Source organism: Vitis riparia, chromosome 17 (genome assembly GCF_004353265.1).
Source record: "Vitis riparia cultivar Riparia Gloire de Montpellier isolate 1030 chromosome 17, EGFV_Vit.rip_1.0, whole genome shotgun sequence".
Taxonomy (NCBI): domain Eukaryota; kingdom Viridiplantae; phylum Streptophyta; class Magnoliopsida; order Vitales; family Vitaceae; genus Vitis; species Vitis riparia.
The window spans coordinates 16,978,169-16,999,977 of NC_048447.1; the positions used below are offsets into that span (position 1 = coordinate 16,978,169).

Sequence of the window (21,809 nt, forward strand, 5' to 3'; positions counted from 1 at the left end):
TTAAAAGAAAAATCAATTGTGCTAGAAATTAGTTGAGTGTTTGGGAAACCATAGTTGCAAAAGTATTGTTAATTTCAAAAATAATTTTTATAAATATTACATATGACCAATAACCAATTTCAATTGATATTCAAAATTATGTATTTGTTAAATTTATGGTAACATTATTTCTTAAATGATTAGATGTTAATTACGATATTGGATAATCAATTGTTAATTTCAGATATAAAAAAGGTTTTATCCAAAAAATTAAATTATTTAGAAAAATAGAAAATATAATTTAAAACAAAAATTATGGTATATAACAAAAAACTGACAAGATTAGTTAAAAAAAAATTATGGTATATTTTAGAACAAAAATTTGAAATTTTCTCAAGGTAATTTTTTATGGTTGTAAACAAATTATTTTCAACCATTCACTATATTATATGACTATTTTTTAAAACAGATTTAAAAAAACAAATAAAATATATTACTAAAAAACATCATGCTTTCAAAACTAGTACTAATAATTTTTTTTTTTTTTTAGTAATGAAATTCTCAATCATGTTTTCGGAGAAAACTATTTTTAAAAATAGTTATCCAAATAGACTTTTGATACCTACTAAAAGATTATTTAAGAGCATAATAAACAATTATCATTAGTTGCCAATATCTCAATATCATGGGAAATGAGACAAATAAAAGTCATGAGTTCAACTGATTGAGAATCAAGAAGATGAAACCAAAACAATCTGAAAAAAGGCAAGCAAGAAATATCCCACAAGTCAAAGAGGCAAAAGGAGATAAGAAAGATGGTATCTCCTCCGCCAATAATGAAGATACATACTGTTAATCCAAATTGAACACTCAAACAGGAATGAAGAAGCCAACACCAACTGATGAAAACAAATCCAAGGAGTTTGATTAAGCAGAAAAAAGCAAGCAAGCAAGCAATGGCCCAAGCAACGAAGAGCTAAACAGTAGCTTTGATCGGTCTTCCAGGTCCAGCTCAATTCTCAATCCAATCGCAGCAGCACCACCACATTTCTCACCTACACCACCTGTTTTTTATTTTTATTTATTTTCCAAGAAAAAAAATAGAAAGATTAATATCATTAAAAATTATGGAAACCAACTAAAAAATAAAAATTAGAGAAAGAGAATATCCACTATTTCCATAAGAATCAACAAATGAAGCTATTTGGTACCAGGCGTAAGGTCATCTTGAATGCATAAATAATTATCCTTGACATGTACTAACCTTCATTTGAAGTTGATATCTCAATATAACAATTTATTCAAACATAATATTGTGGAAGGCTCGAGGGAAATTACGAAAGAAAGAAAACATAAAAAAAAAAATGAATAAAAATAAAAAGTAGATTTAAAATTAATAAATTATTTTTATATATTACTTCAAACTTATTTAAGCTATTTTAGCTTTTTTATATAATGATTAAAAATAATTTAAAAGTATATAAGTTTCTAATTAATTTTAATTACGTTTAATTTTTTTTCATATTTTTTATAATAAAACCAAATATGAAAAAAATTACTTTTCTTAATAATTTTTTCCTTTTTTTAATACTTTATTGGAACCAACATAACGTTAAGGTATATATTCCAAAGAAAGTATGAACTTTGATTTATACATATCACAAAAAAATTATCAGAGAAATTCAATTTGAAAAAAAATAATTAAATCAGTTGACAGAAGCATTGAACTTTGAACTAAAAGAATAAAAGTAAGAGCAAAAACTAGATAAATGAAGCTCATAAAATGACAAATAATCAATAAGAAAATAGACTAAAATAGATATTCTCTCATACCTAATTATTTGGTCGATGATGCAATTTCTCGTCCATCAAAATATATTTCAGGTATATGAGCGATTTTTTGCCAATCCTCCCCGGTTTTAGGTTTGCATCTTTTAATCAATTCAGGACAATAATCGATCTCCAATTTTTTAAGGGATGTGAGCTTTTGTAGACCATTCGTTGGCAATGCTTTCAAGTTTGAGCACTGTGAAATCTTTAAATGGTGTAGAGTGTTAGAAGTTGGCCCATGAAAAAGCCACCTCGGTAAAGCCTCCAATTGTGGTAAATAATCAAACTGCAAAATTTGTAGACTCCCGAAGCTTTGAATGTCTTCTTGCCCTTCTGCTTCCCCATCCATGGATTCAAGTTTTTCACAGCATCCAATTACCAAAACCTCTAATGCAGTCAAGAGTTTTATACTATGTGACAAAGAAATCAAACTTGGACAACTGATAATACATAATTTTCGAAGTTTAACAAAGCTTTCCATTCCTTTAGACAAAAATTCCAAATTGAGACACCTAACAATTTGTAAATGTTGAAGAGAATTCAAGCTTCTCAACCCTTTTTCCTTTCCAAATAAATCCCTTTGTTTCATTGTTATAGATACCGTCCTCAAACTGATCATACTCCCTATGCTTCTTGGTAATTCTTCAAGTTCTGAACATTGTAAGAGGAACAAAGTTTGCAAATGGTATAGATTGCAAATGGAATTAGGGAGTTTCTTGATTCTCTTATTCCAACTTAGGTCCAAGTATCTTAGATGCTTCAGACTACCAATAGAATTAGGCAATGTTTCAAAGTTAGAGTCTTGTAAATCCAATATCCGTATACATTTGAATCTCAAGATGCATGCCTTAACAAATGATTCGCTTCTAGGGCCCACATTTTCCATTTGAAAATAAATGGTACGAACATTATTTAGCTTCTCCAAGAATCTTAAAGCTTCAGACTCTTCTTTCGGCCAATCAGTATCAGAAATTGCAACATGCTGAACCCTTTTAGGAATATCTTTACTGTGAAAATTTAGTGTTGAACACTCAGGTTGTGCAAAAAACATCGCAAGATCATGTACAAGATCATGCATTTTGAATTTATACAGGACTCCTGGTATCATCTGCTCAACATCTTGAAAGAAAGATCTCGATAATAGCTCATTAATATATCTCTCACCAATATCCTCCATTTTGGCATTTTGTCCCGATGAATGAATGAGGCCTTCTGCCATCCAAATTGAGATCAAAACAACATTACTAATTTCACAATCTTTGGGATATAGGGAACAAAGAGCAAAGCATTGTTTCAAGTGATAAGGCAAATCATAATAGCTCAGTCTTAACGCAGCCATAATACCATCTTCATTTTGTTCTAATTCCCATATTTCGCTATCTCTAATGGATACCCAATCCCGTTCACCCCTTTTCGAATACAGTAAACTCCCTAAACTTCTCACAGCCAGAGGAACCCCTGCACATTTCTCAACAATCTGATCCCCAATTTTTAAAAGGGTCGGATATTGTTTATCTTCTCCATCCATAAATGCGCATTTCACAAATAAAGACAAACAATCGTCATGACAAAGGCCCTTTATTTCTTGCATGGGAAAAGTGCCCATGATTGAAGCAGTTGACTTCTTGCGTGTAGTTACAAGAATTTTGCTTCCATTGGCACCGTCCACGAGCAAGTCTTTCAGCTTAAGCCACTTCTCACGATCCGTATTCCACACATCATCCAAAACCAGCAAGAATTTTTCACCATCTAATGCATTTCTAAGATGACTCTGCAACTGCTCCATGGAGGAGTCACTGTAACTTTCATCACCTTTCCTGATCTCCTTAAGGATTTTCTTTATAAGCTTTTCAATATCAAACTCATCTGACACACAAACCCACATTTGAGTGGAGAATTGGCCCACTACTCTCTCATCATTATACACAAGTTTAGCCAGAGTTGTCTTGCCTAGCCCCCCAATCCCGACTATGGGAATTACAGAAACATTCTCAGTATCGCTAGGTTGCATCAAAAGCCCAACAATAGTTTCTTTATCATCGTCTCTCCCGATAACATCGGAAGCTCGGACAAAGGAGTGGGTCATCTCCCTCTTGCTTAGCACAACAGGCGTGTTTGCAACACCCTCGATGAGATTAAATTTTGACTTATCAGCTGCAATTTTATCTAATCTCCCTCTTATATTCTTCACCCTATGACCCATCTTAAGATTGAATGCAAGTGACTTTGGACTTGAAAAGAAACTGCATACCTTGGTTTTAAAGCTCCCACTAGCCACCACTTTCTGGCGTAAGGACTCATATTCAAATTCATCGACAATATCTTCAGCATCATAAAAGCCATCTTTGAGCTTTCCCAGCCAATCTCTCAGCTGATGGCTGGTGGCTTGCTTCTCCTCAGCATCTAAGAGCACCGCTCGGATGGTGGATAAAGTATCGTTGAGCTCTTCCAGCTCGGTTTCAACACCCCAGGCAAGGCCAGCTTCTTGGATGAGGGCAGAGCCCAACTTCCCCAAAACTCTGTCAGCTATGGCAAAGGCAAATGATTCAGCCATGTTGCAGAGAAGCAGGGAATTGAAGAGCTAGCGATGGGCGATGGTGGTTGTTTGGGAATGGCAAAGGTCAATTGAGAATCAGAGATCCGAGATCTGAAATGATTCTTGGCAAAGTCGATGCTCGGGTCAATGTTTAACACATTGTAATGACGCTTCTGTCCCTATAATCAATTCATCCAGTAATAAAGGGACGTGTGTAAAGGACTGGAAACTTTTTTATTGTCCAAGGAAGTCACTTGGACCATACTCATTGATGCTCACAAGAGGAGAGACTTTTTTTTTTTATTTTGGTTTGTTTAAGGGTTAATTTCACCCAAGCCTAAGGTTTTGTCTCAATCATGATCGGTTTTAAATTTCATCAATTAATACTTTAATAAATTTATTTTATTTACCAAATTTACCTTTTTTGGAGAGATTTTAAGTAAAAATATTTTGGAAAGTAGTATTTAACGGTTCTCTAAAAATTAAATTTTATTATTTAAAATATAAAATTTATATATGAAATACATTTATAGGAATAGTAAATGATAAAATTTAATACTTTTGATATTTTAGTGTATTTACACTAAATCTTAAGGGGTCTTAATTTAATTATAAATAAATATAATTTTTATAAATATTATTTAATAAATTATTACTAAATTTATTATAATTCTTCTAGAGATTATAAGTTACTTTTTCAATCATTAAAACAAGGGGAACATTAATAATTAAGTTTCAATTTATGATTTTTCTTTCTTAAAACATAAAATTAAATCCGTTCACTTATGAGAAGTTTGAATTTTTTTTCAATTCCTTTTATAGAATAAAACATTTTTTTTTTCCAAATTGTACTAAAATTGTCATTTATTTGAAATTCCAATTGACCCCAACATCATATTTTTATAATTTATATTTTATTGATTTTATTTGGGACTTGCCTTTGTAAAACAAAAAGTGAAAGAATAAACTTTTATCATGAGACCTGAAATTGTTTTATAAATCAACTTCTCAAAATAAATAATTTTTTCTTACAAATTTAAGGGGTAAAAATAGAAAAGCTATGATATTATATAATGGATCTCATTACACCATTTTAGAAATTTGCATTTTATATCTTAATTGCAGATACTCACCGGAATGTAATTTTAAACTTTCAAATTTTCTTTTTAATATAAGAAATTCTATCTCTAATAAAGTCATATACCATCTCGGGAAAATTATGGATTATTTAATTAAAAGGTTATTGGTTATTGAAAACCTAATTTTGAAAATATAACCCTTAATAATTTTTTTGGCCTAATTTTGATAAAAATTCCCTTATTATTTTCGTGTAAAAATAATTATTTCTTTTAAAATATACTGTAAATACTTGAAATAACAAAGGACATTTATGTAAAAAATGAGTTACTCTTCAAATAAAAACATAGAAAATGATAAATTTACAAATATGGAGAGTATTTCATCTTTTAATCAATTATTTTAAAAAATATTTATTTATTTTAATTTCTTTTATTTTATTGATATCTAATTTTATAAAATTATTTTTTCAAAAAAATATTTTACATGCTTTTCAAAATAGCTACCAAAATGAATAAGATTATCTTACAAATCATTCTCTTTAACATTTTTAAACACATTTTAGGATATGGAATACATACGGAGAATCTCATAATCATATATATGTGCGTCTATGCATGATATATATAAAGAATGTTGGATGAGGAAATTATGAAGACGGGCAAATCAAAATCGTGTCTTGTCATTTATATTTGCCAATAACGTGTAAACTAAATTAGAATCGTATATCATCATTCATATATTTGATTGATAAATGAATCCATCAACCTTTTATTGTAAAGTAAATCAAAGTTCACACTCCAAACTCCAAACAACCAAAACAACCTTACACACGAGTCTATGTGAAAATAAGACAAATAATAAACAAGCACACCACTCCAGAATTCAGCACTGAGGCAACAAATCAAGAAAAAGACGGGTAAGCAAGCAAGGACCCAAACACTAGCTTTGATCAGTCCTCCATTTCCAGCTCCATCAACTCTCTTCCAACTTCCAAATTCCAACCGCATCATCCAATCATAGCATAAGAACCATATTTGATTAGTCCTCCATTTCCAGGCCAACTTTCCATTTCTCACCCAGTCCGCCTGTTTGTATTTTTATTTTCCAACAACAAGATAAAAAGACCAATATCATTAAAATTTTATGGAAAGAAATTGACAACTAGAAGAAGAGAATGCATGCCCTCTGTCACTATTAAAGAATGGGCAACCGGGAGAGGTCATCTTCAGAGCATAAATTATTATCCTTAACATATGCTACCTTTCATTAATTGCCAATATCTCAATATCAACAACAGATTCAAACATAATATCATGTAAAATCGACAAATTAAACATTCTCAATAGAAAAGGCAAGGAGATGAATAGATACTTAAAAGAAATGACTAGTCTGACTCTAGTAACAATATTTCCAACTTCCAACTTCCAACCGCATCATCCAATCAAAGCAGAAGAGCCACATTTGATTAGATACAAGAAATGACAAATCTGGTAACAATATTTCCAACATTTATATATCTCTCTCTCTATATGGAAATACCCATCAAAGTTTATTTGGTTGCCTGTGCTTCATTTTTTTTTCCCTTCTTTCTTAAGATTATATATACTAAAGAAATCATAAACTTTGATTTATAAATGTTATAAAAAACTATAATACAAATTTAGTCTCAAAAAACAATTAAACCAAATGACGCATTGAGGATTACACTTTATACTAAAAGAATAAAATTAAAAATCAGAACTAGATATATGAGGGTAACAAAGTGCCGTGTGAAATTAATAAGAAAATGAACTAGAATTTAAGAGTTCTCCCTTACCTAATTATTGGTTAACGATGCAATCTTTTCTCCATCAAGATATATTTTAGGTATATGAGCGATTTTTTGCCAATCTTCCCCCGTTTCAGGTTTGCATCTTCCAATCAATTCAGGACAATCTTCAATCTCAAGTTTTTGAAGGTATATGAGCTTTTGCAACCCACTTTCTGGCAATGCTCTCAAGCTTGGGCAATTTGAAATATGTAATTGATGTAAAGTGTTAGAAGTTGGCCCATGAAGAAGCCACCTCGGTAAAGCCTCCAATTGTGGTAAATTGCAAAAGAACAAAATTTGTAGGCTCCCAAAGCTTTGAATGTCTTCTTGCCCTTCTGCTTCCCCATCCATGGATTCAAGTTTTTGACAATTGCCAATTGCCAAAACCTCTAATGCAGTCAGGAGTTTTATACTATGTGACAAAGAAGCCAAACTTGGACAATTGTCAATAACTAATTTCGAAGATTAATAAGGCTTTCCATTCCTTTAGACAAAAATTCCAAATTGAGACAATGAAAATTGTAAATGTTGAAGAGAATTCAAGCTTCTCAACCCTTTTTCCTTTCCAAATAAATCCCTTTGTTTCATTGTTATAGATACCGTCCTCAAACTGATCATACTCCCTATGCCTCTTGGTAATTCTTCAAGTTCTGAACATCGTGAGAGTGACAAAGTTTGCAAATGGTATAACTTACAAATGGAATTAGGGAGTTTCTTGATTCTCTTATTCCAGTTAGGTCAAAATCTTAGATGCTTCAGACTCCAATAGAATTAGGCAATGCTTCAAAGTTGAGTCTTGTAAATCCAATATCCGTATACATTTGAATCTCAAGATGCATGCCTTAACAAATGATTCGCTTCTAGGGGCCACATTTTCCATTTGAAATAAATGGTATGAACATTATTCAGCTTCTCCAGGAATCTTAAAGCTTCAGACTCTTCTTTGGGCCACTCGGTATCAGAAAATGCGGCGTGTTGAACCCTTTTAGGAATATCTTTCTGTGAAAATTTAGTGTTAAACACTCAGGTTGTGCAAAAAACATGCAAGATCATGTACAAGATCATGCATTTTGAATGTATATCCTACTCCTGGTATCCCCTGCTCAACATCTTGAAAGAAAGATCTCGATAATAGCTCATTAATATATCTCTCACCAATATCCTCCATTTTGGCATTTTGTCCCGATGAATGAATGAGGCCTTCTGCCATCCAAATTGAGATCAAAACAACATTACTAAATTCATAATCTTTGGGAAATAAGGAACAAAGAGCAAAGCATTGCTTCAAGTGATAAGGCAAATCATAATAGCTCAGTCTTAATGCAGCCATAATACCATCTTCATTTTGTTCTAATTCCCATATTTCGCTATCTCTAATGGATACCCAATCCCATTCATCCCTTTTCGAATACAGTAAACTCCCTAAACTTCTCACAGCAAGGGGAACCCCTGCACATTTCTCAACAATCTGATCCCCAATTTTTAAAAGGTTTGGATACTCATCTTCTCCGTCCCTAAATGCGCATTTCACAAATAAAGACAAACAATCGTCATGAGAAAGACCCTTTATTTCTTGCATGGGAAAAGTGCCCATGATTGAAGCAGTTGACTTCTTGCGTGTAGTTACAAGAATTTTGCTTCCATTGGCACCGTCCACGACAAGTCTTTCAGCTTAAGCCACTTCTCACGATCCGTATTCCACACATCATCCAAAACCAGCAAGAATTTTTCACCATCTAATGCATTTCTAAGATGACTCTGCAACTGCTCCATGGAGGAGTCACTGTAACTTTCATCACCTTTCCTGATCTCCTTAAGGATTTTCTTTATAAGCTTTTCAATATCAAACTCATCTGACACACAAACCCACATTTTAGCGGAGAATTGCCCCACTACTCTCTCATCATTATACACAAGTTTAGCCAGAGTTGTCTTGCCTAGCCCCCCAATCCCGACTATGGGAATTACAGAAACATTCTCAGTATCGCTAGGTTGCATCAAAAGCCCAACAATATTTTCTTTATCATCGTCTCTCCCGATAACATCGGAAGCTCGGACAAAGGAGTGGGTCATCTCCCTCTTGCTTAGCACAACAGGCGTGTTTGCAACAGCCTCGATGAGATTAAATTTTGACTTATCAGCTGCAATTTTATCTAATCTCCCTCTTATCTTCTTCACCCTATGACCCATCTTAAGATTGAATGCAAGTGACTTTGGACTTGAAAAGAAACTGCATACCTTGGTTTTAAAGCTCCCACTAGCCACCACTTTCTGGCGTAAGGCCTCATATTCAAATTCATCGACAATATCTTCAGCATCATAAAAGCCATCTTTGAGCTTTCCCAGCCAATCTCTCAGCTGATGGCTGGTGGCTTGCTTCTCCTCAGCATCTAAGAGCACCGCTCGGATGGTGGATAAAGTATCGTTGAGCTCTTCCAGCTCGGTTTTAACACCCCAGGCAAGGCCAACTTCTTGGATGAGGGCAGAGCCCAACTTCCCCAAAACTCTGTCAGCTATGGCAAAGGCAAATGATTCAGCCATGTTGCAGAGAAGCAGGGAATTGAAGAGCTAGCGATGGGCGATGGTGGTTGTTTGGGAATGGGAAAGGTCAATTGAGAATCAGAGATCCGAGATCTGAAATGATTCTTGGCAAAGTCGATGCTCGGGTCAATGTTAACACATTGTAATGACGCTTCTGTCCCTATAATCAATTCATCCAGTAATAAAGGGACGTGTGTAAAGGTTTGGAAACTTTTTTATTGTCCAAGGAAGTCACTTGGACCATACTCATTGATGCTCACAAGAGGAGAGACTTTTTTTTTGGTTTGTTTAAGGGTTAATTTCACCCAAGCCTAAGGTTTTGTCTCAATCATGATCGGTTTTAAATTTCATCAATTAATACTTTAATAAATTTATTTTATTTACCAAATTTACCTTTTTTGAGAGATTTTAAGTAAAAATATTTTGGAAAGTAGTATTTAACGTTCTCTAAAATTAAATTTTATTATTTAAATATAAAATTTATATATGAAATACATTTATAGGAATACTAATGATATTTAATATTTTATATTTTATGTATTTACATAAATCTTAAGGGGTCTTAATTTAATTATAAATAAATATAATTTTTATAAATATTATTTAATAAATTATTACTAAATTTATTATAATTCTTCTAGAGATTATAATTACTTTTTCAATCATTAAAACAAGGGGAACATTAATAATTAAGTTTCAATTTATGATTTTTCTTTCTTAAAACATAAAATTAAATCCATTCACTTATGAGAAGTTTGAATTTTTTTTCAATTCCTTTTATAGAATAAAACATTTTTTTTTCCAAATTGTACTAAAAATTTGTCATTTAGTTGAAATTCCAATTGACCCCAACATCATATTTTTATAATTTATATTTTATTGATTTTATTTGGGACTTGCCTTTGTAAAACAGAAAGTGAAAGAATAAACTTTGATCATGAGACCTGAAATTGTTTTATAAATCAACTTCTCAAAATAAATAATTTTTTCTTACAAATTTAAGGGGTAAAAATAGAAAAGCTATGATATTATATAATGGATCTCATTACACCATTTTAGAAATTTGCATTTTATATCTTAATTGTAGATACTCACCGGAATGTAATTTTAAACTTTCAAATTTTCTTCTTAATATAAGAAAGTTCTATCTCTAATAAAGTCATATACCATCTCAGGAAAATTATGGATTATTTAATTAAAAGGTTATTGGTTATTGAAAACCTAATTTTGAAAATATAACCCTTAATAATTTTTTTGGCCTAATTTTGATAAAAATATCCTTATTATTTTTGTGTAAAAATAATTATTTCTTTTAAAATATACTGTAAATACTTGAAATAACAAAGGACATTTATGTAAAAAATAAGTTACTCTTCAAATAAAAACATAGAAAATAATAAATTTACAAATATGGAGAGTATTTCATCTTTTAATCAATTATTTTAAAAATATTTATTTATTTTAATTTCTTTTATTTTATTGATATCTAATTTTATAAAATTATTTTTTCAAAAAAATATTTTACATGCTTTTCAAAATAGCTATCAAAATGAATAAGATTATCTTACAATCATTCTCTTTAACATTTTTAAACACATTTTAGGCATGGAATACATACAGAGAATCTCATAATCATATATATGTGCGTCTATGCATGATATATATAAAGAATGTTGGATGAGGAAATTATGAAGACGGGCAAATCAAAATCGTGTATTGTCATTTATATTTGCCAATAACGTGTAAACTAAATTAGAATCGTATATCATCATCCATATATTTGATTGATAAATGAATCCATCAACCTTTTATTGTAAAGTAAATCAAAGTTCACGCTCCAAACTCCAAACAACCAAAACAACCTTACACACGAGTCTATGTGAAAATAAGACAAATAATAAACAAGCACACCACTCCAGAATTCAGCACTGAGGCAACAAATCAAGAAAAAGACGGGTAAGCAAGCAAGGACCCAAACACTAGCTTTGATCAGTCCTCCATTTCCAGCTCCATCAACTCTCTTCCAACTTCCAACTTCCAACCGCATCATCCAATCATAGCAGAGGAACCATATTTGATCAGTCCTCCATTTCCAGGTCAAGTCTCCATTTCTCACTCAGTCCGCCTGTTTGTATTTTTATTTTCCAACAACAAGATAGAAAGACCAATATCATTAAAATTTTATGGAAAGAAATTGACAACTAGAAGAAGAGAATGCATGCCCTCTGTCACTATTAAAGAATGGGCAACCGGGAGAGGTCATCTTCAGAGCATAAATTATTATCCTTAACATATGCTACCTTTCATTAATTGCCAATATCTCAATATCAACAACAGATTCAAACATAATATCATGGAAAATCGACAAATTAAACATTCTCAATAGAAAAGGCAATGAGATGAATAGATACTTAAAAGAAATGACTAGTCTGACTCTAGTAACAATATTTCCAACTTCCAACTTCCAACCGCATCATCCAATCAAAGCAGAAGAGCCACATTTGATTAGATTAGATACAAGAAATGACAAACTCTGGTAACAATATTTCCAACATTTATATATCTCTCTCTCTATATGGAAATACCCATCAAAGTTTATTTGGTTGCCTGTGCTTCATTTTTTTCCCCTTCTTTCTTAAGATTATATATGCTAAAGAAATCATAAACTTTGATTTATAAATGTTATAAAAAACTATAATACAAATTTAGTCTCAAAAACCAATTAAACCAAATGACGCATTGAGGATTACACTTATACTAAAGAATAAAATTAAAAATCAGAACTAGATAAATGAGGGTAACAAAGTGCCGTGTGAAATTAATAAGAAAATAAACTAGAATTTAAGAGTTTCCCTTACCTAATTATTGGTTAACGATGCAATCTTTTCTCCATCAAGATATATTTTAGGTATATGAGCGATTTTTTGCCAATCTTCCCCCGTTTCAGGTTTGCATCTTCCAATCAATTCAGGACAATCTTCAATCTCAAGTTTTTGAAGGTATACGAGCTTTTGCAACCCACTTTCTGGCAATGCTCTCAAGCTTGGGCAATTTGAAATATGTAATTGATGTAAAGTGTTAGAAGTTGGCCCATGAAGAAGCCACCTCGGTAAAGCCTCCAATTGTGGTAAATCATCAAAGAACAAAATTTGTAGACTCCCGAAGCTTTGAATGTCTTCTTGCCCTTCTGCTTCCCCATCCATGGATTCAAGTTTTTCACAACTTGCAATTACAAGAACCTCTAATGCAGTCAAGAGTTTTATACTATGTGACAAAGAAACCAACCTTGGACAATTGCCAATAACTAATTTTCGAAGTTCAATAAGGCTTTCCATTCCTTTAGACAAAAATTCCAAATTGAGACAATCAACAATTTGTAAATGTTGAAGAGAATTCAAGCTTCTCAACCCTTTTTCCTTTCCAAATAAATCCCTTTGTTTCATTGTTATAGATACCGTCCTCAAAGTGATCATACTCCCTATGCCTCTTGGTAATTCTTCAAGTTCTGAACATTCTAAGAGTAACAAAGTTTGCAAATGGTATAGATTGCAAATGGAATTAGGGAGTTTCTTGATTCTCTTATTCCCACATAGGTCCAAGTATCTTAGATGCTTCATACTACCAATAGAATTAGGCAATGCTTCAAAGTTAGAGTCTTCTAAATCCAATATCCGTATACATTTGAATCTCAAGATGCATGCCTTAACAAATGATTCGCTTCTAGGGGCCACATTTTCCATTTGAAAATAAATGGTATGAACATTATTCAGCTTCTCCAGGAATCTTAAAGCTTCAGACTCTTCTTTGGGCCACTCGGTATCAGAAAATGCGGCGTGTTGAACCCTTTTAGGAATATCTTTACTGTGAAAATTTAGTGTTAAACACTCAGGTTGTGCAAAAAACATCGCAAGATCATGTACAAGATCATGCATTTTGAATGTATATCCTACTCCTGGCGTCTGCTGCTCAACATCTTGAAAGAAAGATCTCGATAATAGCTCATTAATATATCTCTCACCAATATCCTCCATTTTGGCATTTTGTCCCGATGAATGAATGAGGCCTTCTGCCATCCAAATTGAGATCAAAACAACATTACCAAATTCAAAATCTTTGGGAAATAAGGAACAAAGAGCAAAGCATTGCTTCAAGTGATAAGGCAAATCATAATAGCTCAGTCTTAATGCAGCCATAATACCATCTTCATTTTGTTCTAATTCCCATATTTCGCTATCTCTAATGGATACCCAATCCCATTCATCCCTTTTCGAATACAGTAAACTCCCTAAACTTCTCACAGCAAGGGGAACCCCTGCACATTTCTCAACAATCTGATCCCCAATTTTTAAAAGGTTTGGATACTCATCTTCTCCGTCCCTAAATGCGCATTTCACAAATAAAGACAAACAATCGTCATGACAAAGACCCTTTATTTCTTGCATGGGAAAAGTGCCCATGATTGAAGCAGTTGACTTCTTGCGTGTAGTTACAAGAATTTTGCTTCCATTGGCGCCGTCCACGAGCAAGTCTTTCAGCTTAAGCCACTTCTCACGATCCGTATTCCACACATCATCCAAAACCAGCAAGAATTTTTCACCATCTAATGCATTTCTAAGATGACTCTGCAACTGCTCCATGGAGGAGTCACTGTAACTTTCATCACCTTTCCTGATCTCCTTAAGGATTTTCTTTACCAGCTTTTCAATATCAAACTCATCTGACACACAAACCCACATTTTAGTGGAGAATTGCCCCACTACTCTCTCATCATTATACACAAGTTTAGCCAGAGTTGTCTTGCCTAGCCCCCCAATCCCAACTATGGGAATTACAGAAACATTCTCAGTAACGCTAGGTTGCATCAAAAGCCCAACAATATTTTCTTTATCATCGTCTCTCCCGATAACATCGGAAGCTCGGACAAAGGAGTGGGTCATCTCCCTCTTGCTTAGCACAACAGGCGTGTTTGCAACACCCTCGATGAGATTAAATTTTGACTTATCAGCTGCAATTTTATCTAATCTCCCTCTTATCTTCTTCACCCTATGACCCATCTTAAGATTGAATGCAAGTGACTTTGGACTTGAAAAGAAACTGCATACCTTGGTTTTAAAACTCCCACTAGCCACCACTTTCTGGCGTAAGGCCTCATATTCAAATTCATCGACAATATCTTCAGCATCATAAAAGCCACTTTGAGCTTTCCCAGCCAATCTCTCAGCTGATGGCTGGTGGCTTGCTTCTCCTCTGCATCTAAGAGCACCGCTCGGATGGTGGATAAAGTATCGTTGAGCTCTTCCAGCTCGGTTTTAACACCCCAGGCAAGGCCAACTTCTTGGATGAGGGCAGAGCCCAACTTCCCCAAAACTCTGTCAGCTATGGCAAAGGCAAATGATTCAGCCATGTTGCAGAGAAGCAGGGAATTGAAGAGATGGTGGTTGTTTGGGAATGGGAAAGGTCAATTGAGAATCAGAGATCCGAGATCTGAAATGATTCTTGGCAAAGTCGATGCTCGGGTCAATGTTAACACATTGTAATGACGCTTCTGTCCCTATAATCAATTCATCCAGTAATAAAGGGACGTGTGTAAAGGATTGGAAACTTTTTTATTGTCCAAGGAAGTCACTTGTGGACCGCTCATTGATTATCTTATGAGCATCAATGAGCGGTGCTCTTAAATTTTCATTGATGCTCTTAAATTAACCCTTAAACAAAACAAAAAAAATTCACATTGATGCTCACAAGAGGAGAGAATTTTTTTTTGGTTTGTTTAAGGGTTAATTTCACTCAGGCCTAAGGTTTTGTCTCAATCATGATCGGTTTTAAATTTCATCAATTAATGCTTTAATAAATTTATTTTATTTACCAAATTTACCTTTTTTAGAGGGATTTTAAGTAAAAATATTTTGGAAAGTAGCATTCAACAGTTCTCTAAAAATTAAATTTTACTATTTAAAATATAAAATTTATATATGAAATATATTTATAGAAACACTAAATGATAAAATTGAATACTTCCGATATTTTAGTATATCTACACTAAATCTTAGGGGTCTCAATAAAAATAATATTTTATTTAATTATAAATAAATATGATTTTTATAAATATTATTTAATAAATTATTACTAAATTTATTATAATTCTTCTAGAGATTATAAATTACTTTTTCAATCATTAAAACAAGGGGAATATTAATAATGAAGTTTCAATTTATGATTTTTCTTTCTTAAAACATAAAATTAAATCCATTCACTTATGAGAAGTTTGAATTTTTTTTCAATTCCTTTTATAGAATAAAACATTGTTTTTCCAAATTGTACTAAAAGTTTGTCATTTATTTGAAATTCCAATTGACCCCAACCTCATATTTTTATAATTTATATTTTATTGGAACATCATATTTTTATAATTTATATTTTATTGATTTTATTTGGGACTTGCCTTTGTAAAACAGAATGTGAAAGAATAAACTTTTATCATGAGACCTGAAATTATTTTATAAATCAACTCCTCAAAATAAATAATTTTTTCTTACAAATTTAAGGGGTAAAAATAGAAAAGCTATGATATTATATAACGGATCTCATTACACCATTTTAGAAATTTGCATTTTATATCTTAATTGTAGATACTCAATTCGGAATGTAATTTTAAACTTTCAAATTTTCTTCTTAATATAAGAAAGTTCTATCTCTAATAAAGTCATACACCATCTCAGGAAAATTATGGATTATTTAATTAAAAGGTTATTGGAAACCTAATTTTGAAAATATAACCCTTAATAATTTTTTTGGCCTAATTTGGATAGAAATACACTTATTATTGTTTTCATGTAAAAATAATTATTTCTTTTATTATATATTGTAAATACTTGAAATAACAAAGGACATTTATGTAAAAAATGAGTTATTCTTCAAATAAAAACATAGAAAATGATAAATTCATAAATATGAAGAGTATTTTATTTCTTTTAACCAATTATTTTAAAAAATACTTATTTTTTTTAATTTCTTTTGTTTTATTGATCTCTAATTTTATAAAATTATTTTTGAAAAAAATATTTTACATGCTTTTCAAAATAGCTACCAAAATGAATAAGATTATCTTCCAAAACATTCTCTTTAACATTTTCAAACACATTAATTAGAAAACAAAATTATATTATGAGGGGCTTAGAATCAAAAGAAAATCATGCTTTCAAAGATTGGATGTTGCTCGGCAAAAAAATCTTAACATGGCCAGAAATCGAGACATGGATTGAAGGAAGATATATTTTTTTTCCTAAGTTCCAATTCATTGGTTAGAGCAGAGAAAAAGAAAAAGAAAAAGAAAAAGGAAAAAAAATCAAATGTATGTAAGAAACATCCTCCAGGTCAAAGAGGCAAATCAAAATCGTGTATTGTCATTTATATTTTGCCAATAATGTGTAAACTAAATTAGAATCGTATATTATCATTCATATATTTGATTGATAAATGAATCCATCAATCTTTTATTGTAAACTAAATCAAAGTTCACACTCCAAACTCCAAACAACCAAAGCAACCTTACACATGAGTCTATGTGAAAATAAGACAAATAATAAACAAGCACACCACTCCAGAATTCAGCACTGAAGCAACAAGTTAAGAATCAAGAAAAAGACTGGTAAGCAAGCAAGGACCCAAACACTAGCTTTGATCAGTCCTCCATTTCCAGCTCCATCAACTCTCTTCCAACTTCCAAATTCCAACCGCATCATCCAATCATAGCAGAAGAACCATATTTGATTAGTCCTCCATTTCCAGGTCAACTCTCCATTTCTCACCCAGTCCGCCTGTTTGTATTTTTATTTTCCAACAACAAGATAGAAAGACCAATATCATTAAAATTTTATGGAAAGAAATTGACAACTAGAAGAAGAGAATGCATGCCCTCTGTCACTATTAAAGAATGGGCAACCGGGAGAGGTCATCTTCAGAGCATAGATTATTATCCTTAACATATGCTACCTTTCATTAATTGCCAATATCTCAATATCAACAACAGATTCAAACATAATATCATGGAAAATCGACAAATTAAACATTCTCAATAGAAAAGGCAATGAGATGAATAGATACTTAAAAGAAATGACTAGTCTGACTCTAGTAACAATATTTCCAACTTCCAACCGCATCACCCAATCAAAGCAGAAGAGCCACATTTGATTAGATACAAGAAATTACAAACTCTGGTAACAATATTTCCAACATTTATATCTCTCTCTCTATGGAAATACCCATCAAAGTTTATTTGGTTGCCTGTGCTTCATTTTTTTTCCCCCTTCTTTCTTAAGATTATATATGCTAAAGAAATCATAAACTTTGATTTATAAATGTTATAAAAAACTATAATACAAATTTAGTCTCAAAAACCATTTAAACCAAATGACGCATTGAGGATTACACTTCATACTAAAAGAATAAAATTAAAAATCAGAACTAGATAAATGAGGGTAACAAAGTGCCGTGTGAAATTAATAAGAAAATAAACTAGAATTTAAGAGTTCTCCCTTACCTAATTATTGGTTAACGATGCAATCTTTTCTCCATCAAGATATATTTTAGGTATATGAGCGATTTTTTGCCAATCTTCCCCCGTTTCAGGTTTGCATCTTCCAATCAATTCAGGACAATCTTGAATCTCAAGTTTTTGAAGGTATACGAGCTTTTGCAACCCACTTTCTGGCAATGCTCTCAAGCTTGGGCAATTTGAAATATGTAATTGATGTAAAGTGTTAGAAGTTGGCCCATGAAGAAGCCACCTTGGTAAAGCCTCCAATTGTGGTAAATCACCAAAGAACAAAATTTGTAGGCTCCCAAAGCTTTGAATGTCTTCTTGCCCTTCTGCTTCCCCATCCATGGATTCAAGTTTTTGACAATTGTCAATTACCAACACCTCTAATGCAGTCAAGAATTTTATACTATGTGACAAAGAAACCAAACTTGGACAATCGAAAATGACTAATATTCGAAGTTCAATAAGGCTTTCCATTCCTTTAGACAAAAATTCCAAATTGAGACACTCAACAATCTGTAAATGTTGAAGAGAATTCAAGCTTCTCAACCCTTTTTCCTTTCCAAATAAATCCCTTTGTTTCATTGTTATACATACCATCCTCAAACTGATCATACTCCCTATGCCTCTTGGTAATTCTTCAAGTTCTGAACATTGTAAGAGTAACAAAGTTTGCAAATGGTATAGATTGCAAATGGAATTAGGGAGTTTCTTGATTCTCTTATTCCCAGTTAGGTCCAAGTATCTTAGATGCTTCAGACTACCAATAGAATTAGGCAATGCTTCAAAGTTAGAGTCTTGTAAATCCAATATTCGTATACATTTGAATCTCAAGATGCATGCCTTAACAAATGATTCGCTTCTAGGGGCCACATTTTCCATTTGAAAATAAATGGTATGAACATTAGTCAGCTTCTCCAGGAATCTTAAAGCTTCAGACTCTTTTTTGGGCCACTCGGTATCAGAAAATGCGGCGTGTTGAACCCTTTTTGGAATATCTTTCCTGTGAAAATTTAGTGTTAAACACTCAGGTTGTGCAAAAAACATCGCAAGATCATGTACAAGATCATGCATTTTGAATGTATATCCTACTCCTGGTATCAGCTGCTCAACATCTTGAAAGAAAGATCTCGATAATAGCTCATTAATATATCTCTCACCAATATCCTCCATTTTGGCATTTTGTCCCGATGAATGAATGAGGCCTTCTGCCATCCAAATTGAGATCAAAACAACATTACTAAATTCAAAATCTTTGGCAAATAAGGAACAAAGAGCAAAGCATTGCTTCAAGTGATAAGGCAAATCATAATAGCTCAGTCTTAATGCAGCCATAATACCATCTTCATTTTGTTCTAATTCCCATATTTCGCTATCTCTAATGGATACCCAATCCCGTTCACCCCTTTTCGAATACAGTAAACTCCCTAAACTTCTCACAGCCAGAGGAACCCCTGCACATTTCTCAACAATCTGGTCCCCAATTTTTAAGAGGGTTGGATATTGTTTATCTTCTCCATCCATAAATGCGCATTTCACAAATACAGACAAACAATCCTCATGAGAAAGACCCTTTATTTCTTGCATGGGAAAAGTGCCCATGATTGAAGCAATTGACTTCTTGCGTGTAGTCACAAGAATTTTGCTTCCATTGGCACCGTCCATGAGCAAGTGTTTCAGCTTAAGCCACTTCTCACGATCCGTATTCCACACATCATCCAAAACCAGCAAGAATTTTTCACCATCTAATGCATTTCTAAGATGACTCTGCAACTGCTCCATGGAGGAGTCACTGTAACTTTCATCACCTTTCCTGATCTCCTTAAGGATTTTCTTTATAAGCTTTTCAATATCAAACTCATCTGACACACAAACCCACATTTTAGTGGAGAATTGCCCCACTACTCTCTCATCATTATACACAAGTTTAGCCAGAGTTGTCTTGCCTAGCCCCCCAATCCCAACTATGGGAATTACAGAAACATTCTCAGTAACGCTAGGTTGCATCAAAAGCCCAACAATATTTTCTTTATCATCGTCTCTCCCGATAACATCGGAAGCTCGGACAAAGGAGTGGGTCATCTCCCTCTTGCTTAGCACAACAGGCGTGTTTGCAACACCCTCGATGAGATTAAATTTTGACTTATCAGCTGCAATTTTATCCAATCTCCCTCTTATCTTCTTCACCCTATGACCCATCTTAAGATTGAATGCAAGTGACTTTGGACTTGAAAAGAAACTGCATACCTTGGTTTTAAAACTCCCACTAGCCACCACTTTCTGGCGTAAGGCCTCATATTCAAATTCATCGACAATATCTTCAGCATCATAAAAGCCAACTTTGAGCTTTCCCAGCCAATCTCTCAGCTGATGGCTGGTGGCTTGCTTCTCCTCAGCATCTAAGAGCACCGCTCGGATGGTGGATAAAGTATCGTTGAGCTCTTCCAGCTCGGTTTTAACACCCCAGGCAAGGCCAACTTCTTGGATGAGGGCAGAGCCCAACTTCCCCAAAACTCTGTCAGCTATGGCAAAGGCAAATGATTCAGCCATGTTGCAGAGACACAAGGAATAATTGAAACCACAAGAGAAATGGGTGTGCGGAAAAACGATTAGGACGACGAATGATTTTTGTAAAATTTTTGAGAGTTAGATCACAAAGTCTTGTTTGGTTCTGGACGATATCCTTTATCCAAAGGCACTTGGAAAAGCAATTTGGTTGCCCACCCTTTACCCAATATTAAATGTACGTGTGTTGAGTGGTAGAAATTTTCTTTTTAAAAGAAAATCAAGAAGAGGTTAATTTCGACTGTTTGTCGAGAAAAATATGCAGGGCAGTCAACTTGGCTCTCTTGGATTTCATTATTATTAATCACAATCTTTTAGACTATATAAAATTAACACAATTAGCATGTGATCCAAAACTTAGAACATGGTAAATTAATGCTTGTAATTAATCTTTAACAAATTTTATGTTTTCAATCAATGTAGACAATATTAGAAATAAAAGATCCAAAGCTTTAAACCAAGGCTTCTTCATTAATATTATTTTTCTAGATCGATCTTAGCTTAATTTGGACAACTCTCCTCCAAAGATTCAATACCTCCCAAGTGAGAAGTCTATGGTCACATTCTTTTGATGGGATTCCATACTTCACAAGTGAGAAACCCATGGCCATGGTTAGAATTGGATTCAATGCTTGACAAGTGAGCAACCAAAATATTCCCACATTCTTTTCTTGAACATGGCACATTTTGAGTAGAAGAGGGGTTTGGCTCCTTTGGTCAAATGTTTGAATACTTAAAGTCCCTAGGAAATATATGATGCTTGCACCAACAAGTGTAGTTGAGGGCTAAGAATGTAGTTGGATCCATGCAAGTATATTTTTAAATTTTGCAGGACAAGAAAGTTATGGGTAAAATAGTAAATTTTATTAATTTATACAATTAGGGGGTGTTTGGTACACGGGAATAGGGAGTGGGAATAGACATCTCAT

At 33.0% G+C, this 21,809-nt stretch overlaps 4 protein-coding genes and 2 long non-coding RNA genes across 6 annotated transcripts; all 6 read right to left on the reverse strand.

Annotated features, from left to right (window-relative positions):
• Positions 1-628: 628 nt before the first annotated feature.
• On the reverse strand, positions 629-4,363 carry LOC117904170 (putative disease resistance protein RGA1). Its single transcript, XM_034816682.1, has 2 exons — positions 1,813-4,363; positions 629-1,043 (listed from the first exon to the last, which is right to left on the reverse strand). The coding sequence occupies exon 1, from the start codon at positions 4,361-4,363 to the stop codon at positions 1,817-1,819; it is 2,547 nt and encodes an 848-aa protein (XP_034672573.1). The 3' UTR covers positions 629-1,043; positions 1,813-1,816.
• Positions 4,364-6,146: 1,783 nt separating this feature from the next.
• LOC117905210 lies at positions 6,147-7,909 on the reverse strand. Its single transcript, XR_004649670.1, has 2 exons — positions 7,242-7,909; positions 6,147-6,510 (listed from the first exon to the last, which is right to left on the reverse strand). It is a non-coding gene; the product is annotated as an uncharacterized LOC117905210 (long non-coding RNA).
• A 949-nt stretch (positions 7,910-8,858) lies between these two features.
• Positions 8,859-9,907, reverse strand: LOC117904171 (disease resistance protein RGA2-like). Its single transcript, XM_034816683.1, has one exon. The coding sequence runs from the start codon at positions 9,774-9,776 to the stop codon at positions 8,859-8,861; it is 918 nt and encodes a 305-aa protein (XP_034672574.1). The 5' UTR covers positions 9,777-9,907.
• Positions 9,908-11,519: 1,612 nt separating this feature from the next.
• On the reverse strand, positions 11,520-14,872 carry LOC117904243 (putative disease resistance protein RGA3). The gene is made up of 2 exons (XM_034816760.1): positions 12,635-14,872; positions 11,520-11,901 (listed from the first exon to the last, which is right to left on the reverse strand). The coding sequence occupies exon 1, from the start codon at positions 14,828-14,830 to the stop codon at positions 12,635-12,637; it is 2,196 nt and encodes a 731-aa protein (XP_034672651.1). The 5' UTR covers positions 14,831-14,872; the 3' UTR covers positions 11,520-11,901.
• A 2,354-nt stretch (positions 14,873-17,226) lies between these two features.
• Positions 17,227-18,581, reverse strand: LOC117904320. The gene is made up of 2 exons (XR_004649573.1): positions 18,316-18,581; positions 17,227-17,593 (listed from the first exon to the last, which is right to left on the reverse strand). It is a non-coding gene; the product is annotated as an uncharacterized LOC117904320 (long non-coding RNA).
• A 354-nt stretch (positions 18,582-18,935) lies between these two features.
• LOC117904172 (putative disease resistance protein RGA3) lies at positions 18,936-20,865 on the reverse strand. Its single transcript, XM_034816684.1, has 2 exons — positions 19,219-20,865; positions 18,936-18,962 (listed from the first exon to the last, which is right to left on the reverse strand). The coding sequence occupies exons 1-2, from the start codon at positions 20,863-20,865 to the stop codon at positions 18,936-18,938; spliced, it is 1,674 nt and encodes a 557-aa protein (XP_034672575.1).
• Between the last annotated feature and the right edge of the window lie 944 nt (positions 20,866-21,809).